We start from the raw sequence: 15,648 nt of genomic DNA on the forward strand, positions 1-15,648 counted from the left end.
GGGAGGGGGAGAGGGATCGCGGCAGGTGGAGGGAGAGAGAGACCGAAGGAAAGAAGGAGGGAAAAAGAGGAGGGTGGGCAAGGCTCGGAGAGCGAAGTAAAAGCTTGGAGGAAGGGAGCGAAAAGGGAGGGAGGGACCCATCTGCGCCCTGCGGGGACTGGCTGGACCGAGGGGTTGAAGTTTATATCCTTATTGGGCGGAGGGAGGGGGCCCTGGGGGGGGCGGGTGAAAAACCAGGAAGTGACAGAGGGTGTTGCTAAGGGTTGGGGGGGGGAGTTTGGGGGGTGGCAGGGGGCGGGGGGAGGGAGGGGAGGGATGGGGGGAAAGCCAGCGGGAGGACAGGTGAGACAGCAGGACAGGTGAGGCGGGCCCAGAGGGGGGGGCGGGTGGGAGCCAGGTGAATGTACGGTTCTCGGCGGCCGAGGGGGGGGCGGGCGGCAGGAGGAGGCCGAGGACTGCGGAGGAGGAGCCCCCCAGCAGAGAGCGGCGAGCGACTGACCGCGGCCTTCTGACCAGGACCGGCGCAGGGCCCCAAGCCCCCGGGCCCGGCGGGGGACGCGCTTCTCTCCACACCCGGTGCTTCAGCAGTTCCGGCCCGCGGACCCGAAGGCGGAGAGGTGAGTGTACCCCGTTTTTGTCGCCGGCTCGGGGTCCCCCAGACGCGAGACTACTGCAGTGTCCTTCGTCTGTCCTGGAAGTGGGACCCCCCCACGCACACGCATGCAGACCAGACTCCCACCACTCCCCTTCCCTGCGCCTTCCCGGCACCCCGACGCTTTGGAACTGATTTTAACTGAGAGAAAAGGTGGGCGGAGGGTCCCCAGAAACTTTCTCCGCACTTCTGGGATCAGGCAGACTGGCGGCTCCGGGATGGAGAGAGGGTGAGGCGGCGCCGAGCGCTCCCCCAGTGTCCCCGGTGACTCGAGGGGAGACCCCCGAGCCGCGCGGGCTGAGGGAATGGAAAGGCTGACGGACTCTAACTAGGACACGGCGCCCCCCCCCCCCCCCGCGCCCCCTGGCGCGGTGGGCTGGACCCGGGCCAGTTGCACGGGGGGCGGGGGTAGCGCAGGAGGAGCCGCGGCTGGGGGGAAAGTTACCGGCTGGACTATTCGGTTTCCTGCGCCTCCGGAGCCGCGCTCCCTCTCCCGTGGCGGGGCTCGGCCGCAACGTCCCGGCGACACCGATCGGGCCCCCGTCCCTTCCTCCAGGCGCCGCTCCCGCCGCCACCCTTCCCAAGCCGGCTCAGGCCCCTAGAACCCGACAGCGAGGGTGGGTGACCGGGAGGCGCCCGCGCACCTGCCCCTCCACCGGGTGGGGGTCGCTACTGTGTAGTCGTGGAAGCTACTGGCAGCGCCGCTGACAGAGGGCTGCCATTCAAAGGGGTGGGGGGCGCCGCTTTCCATTCCCAGCTCTCGCTCTCTCCTCCCACCCCACCCCAAGTAAGAGAGCGACGTGTCCCGGCCAGAGCGGGGGGGGGGGGGCGGGAGTGGGGGGGCGGCGTGGGCAGCGGGTTGTGCCCGGACACGTGCCTGCCCAGGCGCCCCGGCCCTGCTGGTGTTTGGAGAGAGGGCGGGTCCCCTGCCCCCCGCCCCGCACAACCCCCACGTATCAAAGGGCGGCTGAGACGTGGTGAGACCTCGGGGCGCCCTGGGGGGGGGGGGGCAGGGAGCCCGGGTCCGGAGCAGGGGAGGGGCAGAGGCGCGGGTGCTAGCTGACCCACAGGAAACGAGCGCCGCTGACCTAGTTTGGGACACCGGAAGTGGGTGCTGAGGAGAGGGGGAGACCAGCAGGCTGTCCTGGCTTCCGGGCCAGGTGGAGGGCGTTCTTGAATTGACCCCCGCCCGACCGCCTCGCAGACCCCTAGCTGCGGCCGGGAATGGGAGTGAGTCAGCGCAGAGTCCCCCTTCCCCCAACTTATTCCTGGCGGAGGGAGGCAGTTGGTCAGGGCCAGGGGGAGCCAGACTGAGCTGTGAGGGGTTAAACCGGGATGGGAACTCTCTGCTCCCTGAGGGTGCAGTGTGTAAGGGGGTGAGGCCTGGAGGATTACGGGGTTGCCTCCTGCTCCCCGGCACACACCGACTGGTTTGGTCACCCCTGTACCTGCCTGGCAGACCCAGCATGGAGTGGGCACCAGGCTGGGAGGGGAGAGCGGGTGCGCGGAGTGTGGTGCAGGGCTGGACAGGGACGTGGCTGTGACTGAGTTTGGGTGGCAGGGAGTGCTCCCTGTCACTGGTGGCTGGGGAGGAGAGCAGGGGGCTCCCCCTGGAGCAGCTGATGAAACCAGAAGAAATCTCCGCCGGTGCCTCCTGTCCCCGGCCCCCGGGACCCCAGCTCCCCCAGCGCGCCTCTGTTACACGGTTGCCGCAGGCATGGTGCAGCCCGCCGGCACCCCCAGACGCTGTCCCCTCCCTTGAGTCCCACACCCGCCCCCCAGCCTTGACACAGGGGTCAGAAAGCGGTCACTGCCACCCAAAGGGGGCTCTGGGGAAGGAGGAGAGCAGTGCCCACTAGGTTCAGGTGTCAGGGAGCGAGGCCTGCTCTGATAGGACACTCTCATCAGTACGAAGCTCTGGCTACTGTGGACCCCAGTGTCTGGGAGACAGGTGTTGACCTCTTCCTCCTTCCCCGTGGTGCCCCCTGGCACCCAGGGCCCCCAGCTCCTCCTTGGCCTAGTGCCCGCCCCGGGAGGGCGCGGCGGGCAGCGGGGGCTGGGCTAACAATGCACCATCAGGCCCTTTGTGTGCCTGCACTTGGCACCCTGGGGAAGGGTGGGGGAGGGGGCCCAGCGGGCATGGGGGGGGCGGAGCGCCTCTGGGGTGGGGACGGTGAAGGCTGGGGGAGAGAAGCAGAGAATGAAAGCAGGTGGGGAGGAAAGGGAAGTAGGTCAGATAGGGTGCTGGCCCCCCATTCCAAGCCAAGACGGAGCAGACCAGCCCCTGATCTTATGGCCGCCCAGATGGCACCATGCTGCCTGAGGCGCAGCCTAGGACTGGCCATTTGGGGTCAGAAGTCACTGCCCGGGGGACTGCCCGGATGGAGGAAGCCTGGCCTGGTACTGCCCCCTTCTTGGTGGCTGAGAGACCCACTTCTGGTCAAGGCCAAGGCCCTAAGACCAGGTAGTAAATGGGCTCCAGGCAGGGCACTGCCCTCTGACGGAGCCTCTGGACCTGCTTCGGGGCTTCCTGCCTCCGGCCTGCTTGGTTCCTTGACCTTCTGAAAGTTAAGGCTCTCTGGCCACCAGGCCTTGGGGCCTATGCCTACTGCCTAGGGCTGAAGAGAAGAGTGGAGGGGGGGAGGAAGGTGGGGAGAGGAGATGGCTAGGACCCTGGCATGGGGTGTGTCGCTCTAGCCTCTTCCCCCTCCTTCTGCTGAGTAAACTCGTGAGTAAACTTGACGTTTTGCCCGGACAGTTTGAAGTTGCCTCGCTGCCCCCCCCACCCCTAGTCCTGCCAACACACAGGCGGCCAAGCGCCAAGGCGGGCCTGGGGGACTGGGGGGAAGGGGTTAGAGCGACTGTCGTCCACTATCAAGGGCTTTGGAGGGGCAAGGAAGACCTCCCCCCCCACCCCCGCCCCAGCCACACTCAGGTCTTGGCAAGAGTCTTAGCTGGGGCCTGTAAGCATCTATCTGAGAGCCTTGGGGAGCCCAGAGAAAGTGGCCTCAAAACAGAGCCTCTGCCCACTTCTGACCTCCACCCCCTACTAAGGAAAGACACCCAGCTGACATCTGACCCCTGAGTTGCCACCTTTAACGTTCAAGGCTGCCTGGCCCAGAGGGAAAGCTACCTTTAGCAAATTCCACAGGGAAAGCGAAGAGGGCTGCCCTCTCCACTGCATCCCTTGGTTGGGGTGGGCGGAGGCTGGTAGCCTTGGCGACTTAGCCCTCTCTTCGCCCAGGCCTCCCAGCTGCCATGGCCTTGGTCCTGGAAGGTAGTGTCCTCATTTGCCAGCGTGATTCCTTGACCTCACACCTGGACCTAACCCCACATGGACCTCCCCCCAGCCCACTGCCCATCAGGCCTGGCCCTGACCTCCCCCATCCTCTTCCTCCGCCTCCTATCATCCCAGAACCAAGTCAGCCTTCAGATTTCTCCAGCCAGCAAATACCTGCACCAGATCCAGAGGTTGAAAAGCGCCCCAGGCAAAAGAGGGCTTGTGGCAGGCAAATGGAGCCAGTGACCCCAACAAGCACACCAGCCAGCTATCAGTTGACATCACTAATTCCTCTTAGAGCCCCCAGGCCACCAGAATGGCAGGGGAAATGCTTTCCCAGTCCCTGCCAGGCTTCGGAGTCAGGCTCCACCAGGCCTTTGCTTTCGACCTCATGTCTCTGGCTTCAGTTTCCTTCCTGTTTCCACCCCCCCCCCCCCAACTCCTCCCCACCCATATGCCCCTTTCAACAGACATCCTCTCCTCCTTCCTTCCTCCTTTCCTCCCCTTCGCCTGGGAGAAGGGGTCCTCTCGCCCCACCGTGGACCTCCTAGCCTTTTACCTCTTCCAAACACAGTCCCCTTAGAGACTTGTGACCAAGTCCTCTGCTCTGCCCTCCTGTCCCCATCAGCAAGGCTCTGGGGAAGAGCACGCAGGACTTCTCTTGGGAACTACAACTCCCAAGGTACATGCAGAGCAATTGTGGTGCATACTGGGAGTTGTAGTCCTCTTTGCTCTCTCACTTTGGTTAAGTCTGGAAACGTTGCAAGATGAGAGTAAAAGCCAGGACAGGCATGAATTGGAAGGTGGGTACCCTCTGCATCTCCCACCCCGCCCCGTTCTCACCGTCCTGTGCCCACATGACACCACCGCGTACCCATGATTAACATCCCTCTCCTCTGCTGGGACAGGCTACCATTCTTACCATAGGGCCCCACCCAAGAGGTGCCCCCACCCTGCCCTGCTGCCCCTGGCAGGGGTAAAATGGAGGGGCCCCTTCCCTGCCCCCTGCCCTCTAGGCTGGTTCCCTGCCTTTATGGGGATCAAAGGGCAGAGAGCAGCCCCACCCCACTCTCTTGCAGGCTGCGGGCACCAAGGCTCTCAGCAATTGTGGGGACTTTGGTGCCCAAGCAAATGTTCAAGCAGAGGGAATGCTGGGAGGCTGGCACCCACTTTGGGGAATGGAGCTTTCAATGAGTGTTCACTAGGCTGTCCACAGTCTCCTGGGCTCTCGTGTAGGCCCTGACTTGTGCACTGCCTCTTGAGGAGGTGGCTCGAGAACAGGGTCTTGGGCCTTATCTGTAGCACCTAGGGGCCCGGACCCGCCTGACTGGCACCAAGGCACAGGGGTGACCCTCCCCCACCCCAGGCCCACAGTTGGCACGGGGCACCGGGAGCAGGGGGGTAGGAGGGAGAGGAGGGCAGGACTGCCAGCATCCTGGTGGGTAGGTGCCAGCCGGGCCGGGAGCTGGTGAGGGGCAGCAGGCCAGCGGCACTGAGCCAGCAGCTGTTGGGGGGAAAGGGGAGGGGTGTTTTAGGGGGCATTTCTGTGGTCCTCCCCGCCCCAGGAGGGCCTGGATCGCCTCGCATCTAGGGAACATTAGGGTACCCCTTGTTCCAGGAATAAGAGACCCTAGGAGTTGGAGGGGAGCTTTGTGGCCCACCCATCTCTGGGCTCACAGCCCTCCTGAGTTGCCCCTCAGGCCCAGGCGGGTCCCACCCAACCGGCCAGGGTGGCAGCTTGCGCAAGGGGTGGGGCTAGGCGCTTCCCAGCAGATGCCCCCTCCTGGCTCCTTCCTCTTTCGGTGCCCTCAGCTCCCCCCATCTGTCCGCCCCCTCAGGCCAGCCCCGTCCCCCTGGTCCCCCTGGCCATTGGGGGCTGGCATGAGTGCTGCCCCCTGGCCTGGTTGGCAGGGGCTGGCGCCCGGGCAAGGAGCTGTGGTATGTGAGTGGGTTTGGGGTGAGGCGCAGGGAGGGCGGGGTGCCGCCTTGCCCAGCCCCTGAGGGCCCCGGCCCATGCAGGCGGAGGGGTGGGTGGGGGGGAGAATTCGGCCAGCTCCCAGGGGTCCGAAGGGACCACTGGAGTCCGGAGGGCCTCCCCTTGGTCCCCTCTGGGACCGCGTGCCCTGAGGGGCTGGGACCTGGGCACCTGTCAGCCCTGGCACTGACTGTCCAGGGTTCCCCTCCTCCCTCTCCCGGCCACTGCCGCCTCCTGTCCCCTCCCCTCCCTTCTTCCTTCTCCTGGTCCCACCTCCAGCAGCCTCTCCCGTGGCTCCTCCTCACCTCTGTCCTCCTGGACTGTCCCGGCTCCTACCTTGCCTACGCTCACCTTTTTCCCCTTTCGGGACTGAGCGAGGACGAGCGGGGGTGGGTACAGCTGGGGCTTCGGGCACCACAGGCAGAGACTTTAGGCCCTCTCCCACGCTGCCAGCCCTCCGGTAACCCCTCCCTCCAAGCTGGGGGGGAGGGGGGGGCAGCACCCAGAGGGTTAAGGCTGTAGGGGGGAGGGGCTGGGCCAGGTCGTGGGCGGCCCCTTTGAAGGAGGGAGCTGGAGCGGGGAACAGCCACCCCACCTCCCCCCCCCCCCAGCCCGGCCCTCCCCCACCCCTCCCAACCTGCTCCCCCCAGGGGCCAAGAGGAGTTGCCGGAGAGGCCCCTCAGCGTTCAGGTGAGTAGGCCCTTCTCTGGCTTGGGAGATCAGGCCCCAGGGGAGGCTTGGAGGCCTAGAATTGGCCAAGGGTCAGAGAGGGACTGAAAAACAGGCTAGGAAGAGGGTGTCCAAACGTCCCTGGGAAGGTGTGGGGAGCTGAGGGTCTGAAGAGCTGGTGTGTGGGAAAGCTTCAGCATTTAGGGGACCCAGGAGGACAGGGGAGCAGAAGGGGCCTACGGGAGCCGAGGGATCGCTGGGCCAGGACAGGAGGTTGGACAGGCTGGCAGAGAGCCGGGCTCCGGGGATCGGGCTGGGGTGTCCTCTGGGGCTGGGGGGCTCAGGTTTCTGCCCGCGGCTTGGCGGGTGTGGGGTTACCAGCCGGCTCGGTTACCCAGCCTGAGACGCTAGGCTGGGGGGAGGGGGTGGGCACAGGGCAGACCCTGGCACCTTGTGCCGTCTCCTCGGGCCCTAAGGGGAGCCGGTGCTGCCCGGGCAGCTCCTGCTGGGAACCCTGATGGCCAGGGTCTGTCCAGGTACGAGGTTGCCTGGCCCAGGGTGGGCACTCCGGGGAAAGCCCAGCGGCTCCAGGGCTGGAAACTCTGACGGGCAGAGAGGCCTGGGTTGTCCCCCCCTTCACCCCACCCCACATCCGCTCTCTCCGCACCCCCACCCCACCACCCATCCTCTCCAGCTGGCCCCCAAATTTCGATCCTGTGCTTCTTCCAGAAGCGGGGCCTGGGTGCTCTGGATGTGGCCATCCCATGGCAAGACCAGGCCTTGGAAGGCAGGCCTGGCTGCTTGATGGAATTCTGCGGCCCATCTCTGCCCGCCAGCCTGGGGAGAGGGGAAGGGGTGCTGCCCGGAGCAGAGGGGAGTGGAGGCAGCGGGACAGGCTGGGCCCACACCTGAGGGACAAAGCAGCAGAGACAGGAGAGGCTGGGGTGGCTCCTGGGGCCTGAGGGACACGGATGCCTAGAGGGGAGGCAGGGGGCCGGCAAGGATGCGTGTCGTCTTGGTCAGGGGACAGGCAGGCCAGTGAGCAAGGGGACAGGAAGAAGAGGCCAAGGAGGGGGTCCAGGAGCGCAGGGTGGCTGATGAGCAAGGGTCCCCAGAGGTAAAGGAGGAAGGCCACATCTCTGCCATCTTGCGCCCCTCACACCCCCCAGGTTGCCTGTGCCCTGCGGGGGCAGGCGAGGGCTATGTCCTGATGTCAGGGAAGGGAAGGTGGAGGGGAGCACGGAGGCCTCCTTCCTTCCAGGAGTCACAGCACCGGGAATTGGGCATTTTGAGGGAGGAGAGGCTTAACCCCCACAGCACCGGGAAGCAGCCAGCTCCCCTGGCCTCCTTCCCCCTTCGTGGCTTGCGGTCTCCCTTCCCCGCCTGGCCCCCAGGAAGTGTGAGTGCTGGGGGTGGTGAGGTTAGGAGGGGGGAAGCGGCGTGTGGGGGATGGGCAGGGCACGCACTCGCTTGGAGGGGCTGGGGTGGGACTCCGCACACGCCCAGGGCACCCCCGGGGCAGGGGGCCTTGCCTTCCGAGCCCTTACCGGCCCCTCAGGGGACTCCCCGGCCCCTTACCCTGCCTTCCCAGCTGGGCGGTCCAGATGGCCACAGCCCCTGGGTTCCAGCAGCCCCGGGAAGTGTAGGAGAGGCTGGGGAGCCGGGACTCCTGGGTCCCTGAGGACTTTGGCCCCGTTGTCCTACTTCCCCACCCCCCTGGTCCAGCCACAGGCCAAAGCCCTGTCTGCGTGCAAAACTTAGCTCCAAAAAAACAGGAAGAGAACCTGAGGCTGGAGTTGGGGTGGGGGCGGGGGGGGGCAGAAAAGAGAGAGAAGTAAGAGGGAGGGGCGGCCAGCCAAGACAGGAGGGGGGGCACTCAGGAGCGCCTCAGGCCTCCATCACTCTGGCCGGAGGATGTCCCGGCCAGGTCTCAGCCTCCCTCACCCCAAGCTGCTGCACCTAGAGAAGCCTTTGGTGGTGGTGGTGGTGGGGGGGGGGTTCTGCGCGCCCGCGTCTCGGCCCCATATCTATTTTCTCTGCCGCTAATCCCGGTTCCGCCTGCTGCCCCCCACACTAAGCCTCACTCCCCTAATCCGCAGGCTGTGGGGAAGGGGGGCCAGCTTTACTCATCGGCCGGCCGATGGGGCCGTATCCCCTCTCCTCGCCTGGCCCCAGCCGGCAGGGGTGGCCCTGGCGCCCCCAGCACCGCACTGGACACCGTCTGAGGTCAGCACCCGGAAGGAGTTACAGCCTCCTCCCTTCCTAGCAGGGCCACTGCTCTCTATCTTTTGATTCTCGGTGGCGGACACACGCTGGCGGGTGCCCCTGGGTGCGGAGAGGTACCTGATGGGGCTCCTACCTTTGCCCCCTTCTACCTTTCTCACCCCAAAGTCTTCCCCCCCACCAAAGATGGGGCAGGCTTGACTCAGGGCCCAGTTTCAAGAGAGCTGCCCACCTGCTTGGCCGGTCTAGCAGGCCTGACAGTGAGGGGAGCCTGGGGGGGTGGCGGGAAAGGGGGAGTGATGGGGCGGGGCCCCCGGTTCTTCCCCCTACCAGGCAAACAGACCAAACAGACCTCGCCTGGTTCCCTGGCACAGCCGCCCCCCCCAACCTCCACACACACCCATGCCCACAAGGCCTCAGCAAGAGGGGGCATGCCGGGCTGGGTGGGGATGGGCCGCCCTCACGGGGCGTCAGGGGGCCGGGCCCTTTGGGATGCAGATGTGGGAAGGGTGCCCGAGGTGGGGTGGGCATCCTGGCACCGGTGCCCCACCCCCGCCCCCCGATGACGGGGCTAGGAGTGCCCCCGTGGCCTGGTTGGCACCAGGGTAGCTCCAGGCGACACCTAAGTTGGCATTGGTGCCAGAGCCCTGGGTGAGGGCCGGGGGAGTCTCCCAGAGCTGGAGAACCTTACCGACACCTCCCCTTCCCACGTGTGTCCTCTGCCTCTCCCCTCCCGCGTTGCCACCGCGTGGCCAAGGGCATTGGAGTTGGGCCTAAGGGGTTAAACACCCACCCTTGCCCAAGTCCTGTGTGAGTTGCGTGGTGAACCAGCCTGAGCCTGTGACCTGACAGCAGGGTCGGCCAATCAGTGCCCTGCCACACCAGGTTGCCTCGGAGACCGGCCCTGGGGTGGGAGAAAGGAGGCGGGCTTAGCAAGCGGCAGGAATGGGTGGGGTGGGGAGGGAAGGAGGGAGAGGGATGGGGTGAGCCACGTGCCTGCGGGTGCCCAGCTCCAGGCCAATGGACAGCGAGGATAGCCCCACCCGTCCCCCTCAGGAGGGACAGGATCCGCTTGGGCTCAGGAGGGCGCCCACCCGGTTTTTGTCTGTTCCTAAATTCTGGGGCTGTTTGCCCCTCGTTCAGTTTGTAAAGTGCAGACAGGAGAACCAAAGGGGCCTGGGGCTGCCCCCAGGGAGAGAAGGGATGTGGGGACCCAGGGTGGGAGCAAGGGCCTCGCTGAGGGCATCTGGGCACAACTTGCAACTTACGAGAGACACACATGGGTGAGGCTCACTTAAGGCTTCTATGCAGGTGACCGGCCCGGAGGCGGGCGGAGACAATGCGGGTCTTGTGCTCTAAAGAGGAAATCTGTGGCTCCTGACTCCCCCAACTCCCTGAAAAAAACTTTTCGCCCCAGTGGCCAGGGCTGAGCGGCCGTTGGCAGTGGCGAAGACGACACTGACCAGTGTCGGTGGGACCCACCCTGGGGACTTTAATATTATGGACGAGGAAACGGGCCTCCTGGGGTGGGGGAAGGAAGTGACTTACCCAAGGTCATGTAGCTAGTAGTAACCTGACTCCTTGGGGTGACTTGAGGGAGAGAGACCCAGCTGTCCCCAAGCTGTTTCCCAGCAGAGGCCATCTGTAGAGTGGAATCTGCCCCTGGGTGAGGCCTTGCTTCTCCCTCCCAAGGCCAGAATGTGTGTGTCAGCCCCTAGGCCAGCACACGGTCTCACTCAGCCGCCACCACAGCCCTAGGAATCCGGAGGAATTATCCTGTATTGTCGACCAGGAAGGAGGCCCAGAGACCATAGATGTTGTGTTGAAAGCCACCGAGCTAGTCAGCCACGGAGTCAAGCCCGGCTGCGTCCGGAGCACAGCTCTTTCCAGGCCCGGACTCTGTCTCCAGTGGCTCCAGACCCACCAAAGGTCAGGGCTAAAGGGCTGAGTCCTTGGGCCTTCTACCCACTCCTCGTACAGCTGAGGAAACTGACGCACAGAGAGAAGGGACTTGTCCAAAGTCACTGAGCAAGATGGCAGCAGACACCCCACTTCCAGGCCAGACCCACTCTACCACCCCCCTGCCCCCCACCCCCCTGGGGGGGCCGCCCTGTCTCTGTGCCTCAGGGAGGGCAGCGCGGGGGCGGGGGTGGGGACGGCCCTCTGGAGAGGGGGGCTCTCCTGACCGGCCGGCCAGCGGGGGCACCACCACCCGGTGGGGAGGGAGAGGTGGTGGCCTGGCGGGAGCGAGGTGGGGAGGGGTGGGACTGGAACCTGGCCTATTGGCAGTGGGGGAGGGGGCGGGGACGATGCTTATCTGTGCGGGGCAGGAAGCACCCGAGCCAGCCAGCGACACCCCAGCACAGGGTGGCTGCTCCCTGGCCCCCTGGGGGAGGGGAGGATGTGGGGGGGGGGGTGCTGGGAGCTGTATTTCCCTTTTGGCCTGGGGTGGGGGGTGGAATCTAAAAGGGGAGATGAACTTTTAGTGGGTGGGGGAGGGGAGGAGGAAGGTGAAGGTGCAGGAGGCCTCCTGGTGAGCGCGCTAGGCCCTTCGTGGGGGCGACTTGATTTAACGTCATGGCCGGGCGGGAGCGCGCCTGGGTCCAGTGGGACTCTCGGCTCCGTCCTTGGCCTCTCTGGCTGTGGGGAGGCTCCGTCACAGACTGTCACCCCACTCCCCAGATGATTGAGCCCCGAATCCTTTGGCCACTTTATGGAGCCTCCCCACGTGTCCTGTCCCCCAGCCCAGTGCTTCCTCCAAAGGCATGGGGAGGGGGGCGGGTGAAGCGGACGGGCCTCTAGAGAAGGTTCCGTGGGCAAGTCCGGGCTCCTGCGCACCCAGAGGCAGGCAGGACTGTGCACAGCAGCTGGGAACAGGACTTGGGCCCACGGCCTGGCTTTGAACCCCGTTCGGCACGTACCTTGGAAAGTCGCTTCACCTGCCTGCGCGTCGGGTTCCCGGTCTGTGAGGAGACAAGGCTCTAGTCGGGGCTCGCGCAAGACCGAATGGGTAGAAACACTTAGAGTATCCGGCCAACCCCGCGGCTCCCTCCTCCGACCCCCTCGCAGGGCCGAGTGCTCTCACCCTCTCCCTCTCCTCAACCCTACAGAAAAAGATGGGGAGCCCCGAGGACGACCTCATCGGGATCCCGTTCCCAGACCACAGCAGCGAGCTCCTGAGCTGCCTCAACGAACAGCGCCAGCTGGGCCACCTCTGCGACCTCACCATCCGGACGCAGGGCCTCGAATACCGCACCCACCGGGCCGTGCTGGCCGCCTGCAGCCACTACTTCAAGAAGCTGTTCACCGAGGGCGGTGGCGGCGCCCTCTCGGGGGCCGGGGGCGGCGGGCCGGCCGCCGGGGGGGCGGGCGCCGGCGTGTGCGAGCTGGACTTCGTGGGGCCGGAGGCCCTGGGCGCCCTGCTCGAGTTCGCCTACACGGCCACGCTGACGACCAGCAGCGCCAACATGCCCGCCGTGCTCCAGGCCGCCCGGCTGCTGGAGATCCCGTGTGTCATTGCTGCCTGCGTGGAGATTCTGCAGGGCAGCGGCCTGGAAGCCCCCAGCCCCGACGAGGACGACTGTGAGCGGGCCCGCCAGTACCTGGAGGCCTTCGCCACGGCCACGGCCACGGCCGCGGCCGCGGGAGTTCCCGACAGCGAAGACAGCCCCCCGCAGGCGCCCCGCCCGCCCCCGCCCCCGCCGCCCCCTCGGCCCGTGGCCCGCCGCAGCCGCAAGCCCCGGAAAGCGTTCCTGCAGACCAAGGGGGCCCGGGCGAACCACTTAGTGCCCGAGGTGCCCGCGGTGCCCAGCCAACCCGTGACCTACGAGGAGGAGGAGGGGGCCAGGGTGGGTGGCAGTGCGGGCAGCGGGCCGGGGGACAGCTACAGCCCTCCAGCCGGGACTGCTTCACCCCCCGAGGGGCCCCTGACCTACGAGGCCTATGAGGGTGAGGAAGAAGAGGAGGAGCCCGTGTACTCCACCGCCTACGGGCTGGCGCAGGGGGGTGGGCCCCCGCTGTCCCCAGAGGAGCTGGGCTCAGACGAGGACGCCATCGATCCTGACCTGATGGCCTACCTGAGTTCGCTGCACCAGGACGCCCTCGCGCCGGGCCTGGACGGCCAGGACAAGCTGGTGCGCAAACGCCGCTCCCAGATGCCCCAGGAGTGCCCCGTCTGCCACAAGATCATCCACGGGGCGGGCAAGCTGCCCCGCCACATGAGGACCCACACGGGTGAGAAGCCCTTCGCCTGCGAGGTCTGCGGCGTCCGCTTCACCCGGTGAGCACCCGTGGGGAGGGGTGCGGAGAGGGGAGTTAGGCGACCCCGGGTGGGGAGCAGGTGGTCCTGGAAGGGCTGGAGGTGCGGCCGTGACCGGAGTGACCCGCACAAAACTGGGAGGCCTGGAGAAGGAAGGTCAAGGCACGTCGTGGGTCTGGGGCAGGAGAGGTTTGGTGTTGGAGGCAGGGAGGCCGCGTCGGCCTAAGCTGGGAGCAGTCAGCAAGGGCGTCCCGGGCGGTAAGAGGCAGCCCGTGGCAGCAGAGGGACCAGAGGGCCGAGACCCCAGGGACCTGGCCGGGAGGAGCCAGCCAGGGTCCTGTCCTGAACCCGCTCCCTTGCGCCCCGCCCGGCCAGGAACGACAAGCTGAAGATTCACATGCGGAAGCACACCGGAGAGCGGCCTTACTCGTGCCCGCACTGCCCAGCCCGCTTCCTGCACAGCTACGACCTCAAGAACCACATGCACCTGCACACGGGGGACCGGCCCTACGAGTGCCACCTGTGCCACAAGGCCTTCGCCAAGGAGGACCACCTGCAGCGCCACCTCAAGGGCCAGAACTGCCTGGAGGTGCGCACCCGGCGGCGCCGGAAGGACGACGCGCCACCCCACTACCCACCGCCCTCCGCCGCCGCCCCGTCCCCCGCGGGCCTCGACCTCTCCAACGGCCACTTGGACACCTTCCGCCTCTCTCTGGCCCGATTCTGGGAGCAGTCAGCCCCTACTGGCCCTCCGGTCGCCGCCCTGGGGCCCCCTGATGACGAGGAGGAGGAGGGGGCACCCAGTACGCCGCAGGCCGAAGGTGCCATGGAGTCCTCTTAGAGAGGGCCGAGCGGCCGGGCTGGCGCAGCGCGAGGCCGGGCCGCCGCTGCCAAGCAGTGGGAGTGGGCGGGACGGACAGAGCCGGGGTCGGGGCTCTGGGCCTCCCCGGCTTCAGAGATCTGCCCCTTCCCCCGCGCCCCCCAGAACCCTCATTCCAGTTCCAAGCTGAGAAGGTTTTGGGGGTAGAGGCTCCCCAGACTGGGGTGATCTCCCAAGGAGTGACGCAGGATAGTATGTCTATATTTACAGCTCTATTGTAAAGGTGGGGTCCCTGTCCCCAGCTGCTCCGGGGGAGTAGAAGCAATAATGCATTTCTGATTTGTGGGGTCCCTCTTCGGCTATGCGGGTTTCCAGGGGGTGGGGGGCTTGGGACCAAAGTCTTGCCCCGCCCCCATGCCCCTAGGGGTTTGGGCTGCGTCAGGGGGTGAAGGACCGCCCCTCCCTTCCCTTCCGAGACCCCTCCTTCCTGGTTTCTGTTCCCTTTTCCTGGCAGTGAATTATGCAAAGGGGGGCGGCGAAGGAAGGGTAGGTGGGGGAAAGCGAGGTAGAAGCTGGAAAGCCTGGGGGACTGGGCCCCGCAGGAAGGAGCCATCCTCGCGCCACCCGCCCCCCCCCCCCCCCCCCGCCCTCGCCCCCCGCCAGGCTCCGAGCGCTGAGTCACGGGGTCCTGGAGGAGAAGGGGGCGGGGTGGCCTGAGTGGCTCGCCCGCCCCTGGGGGCAGCGGGAGGGGCCCGCTCCGCTCGGCTCTCCGCCCCGGCCCTGCCCTCCCCTGCCGCGTCCCCGGGCAGGGAATGTCTTGTTCCCGCCGCTCCCTCCCCGGGGCCAGAGGGCAGGGCGGGCCGGGTGGCTCCTGCCCTCCTCTCCTCCTCCCGCCCAGGTGCGAGCCGGAGCCGCCGCCGGGCCGCCCCTGACTCACGCCGCCCCCGGGCTGGCGCGGCGCGGGCTCGGGGACGGGGTGAGGGGCTGCGGGCCTGCGGAGCGCGCGGGCGGGCGCCCCCTGGCGGCCGCTCCGGGGACCCGCGGGCGCGCCGCCGGGAGAGCGCCGAAGGGGTTCCGCTCCCAGACCCCTGCCGGCCCGGCCGCCCTGCGGGGTCTCGGAGGGCAGCCCCCTCGCTCTTCCCTTAGGATTGAATCCACCCCGGTTCTGTACATAGCCTCTTCTGTTGGTCTTGTTGAAATCTAGTTTCAGATTTTTAACTACCCAATTCTGCTGGGGGTGGGGGCAACTGCCCCCCCTCCCGTCCTCGCTGGGTGCTGCCCCCCCCCCTTGCGGCCTGGGCTCTGCCTTGCACTATTTCCCCTCCCTGGCCTGGCGGCCCCTCCCCCTCCTTAAAAGGGGCAGGTTAAGGGGCCCGGTGCTCTCCCTTCCTCCCATGCACCCTCATGCCCATTTGCACAGCTGCCCAGGTACCCCCAATAGTGAGGGGGTGTCACAGGGAGGGGGTAGCGGGACCAGTCCCTGTATCTATTTAAAAAGTGATGATGTAATATATTGGGGTTGGGGGAGGTCAGGTGGCCCTGGGCCTCATCTTAGCATTTCAGGTGATGGGGGAGCCCAGGGCTGGGGAGACCTGGGGCCTAGCCCCAGAGAGTGAGGACAATGTGACCTCCCCCCTCCCCCCTTGCGGCTTCTCCACTCAGTGCCTTAGGGGGGGAGGCGAGTCCCCCCTCTCCTCTTCCCCTCCTCTTCCCCTGCCCCCACCTTGGGTGTAAACGACAGGAAGAAATAATAATAATTTAAGATTCACAC

General features: G+C 66.5%; 1 protein-coding gene across 7 annotated transcripts; it reads left to right on the top strand.

The window, feature by feature from the left end:
• The first annotated feature begins 304 nt into the window (after window positions 1–304).
• On the top strand, window positions 305–15,647 carry ZBTB7B (zinc finger and BTB domain containing 7B). 7 transcript variants are annotated; one of them, XM_045456117.1, is made up of 4 exons: window positions 305–342; window positions 517–617; window positions 11,910–13,078; window positions 13,433–15,647. In XM_045456117.1, exons 3-4 carry the CDS (start codon window positions 11,916–11,918, stop codon window positions 13,896–13,898), a joined length of 1,629 nt encoding a protein of 542 aa, XP_045312073.1. In that variant the 5' UTR covers window positions 305–342; window positions 517–617; window positions 11,910–11,915; the 3' UTR covers window positions 13,899–15,647. The 7 variants fall into 7 exon arrangements, with proteins under 7 accessions (XP_045312073.1, XP_045312068.1, XP_045312067.1 ...); XM_045456112.1 differs by having other exon boundaries at window positions 320–359; XM_045456111.1 differs by lacking the exons at window positions 305–342; window positions 517–617 and adding an exon at window positions 5,455–5,870.
• Window position 15,648: the final 1 nt, after the last annotated feature.

The sequence above is a fragment of the Leopardus geoffroyi genome, chromosome C3 (assembly GCF_018350155.1).
Source record: "Leopardus geoffroyi isolate Oge1 chromosome C3, O.geoffroyi_Oge1_pat1.0, whole genome shotgun sequence".
Classification (NCBI taxonomy): Eukaryota; Metazoa; Chordata; class Mammalia; order Carnivora; family Felidae; genus Leopardus; species Leopardus geoffroyi.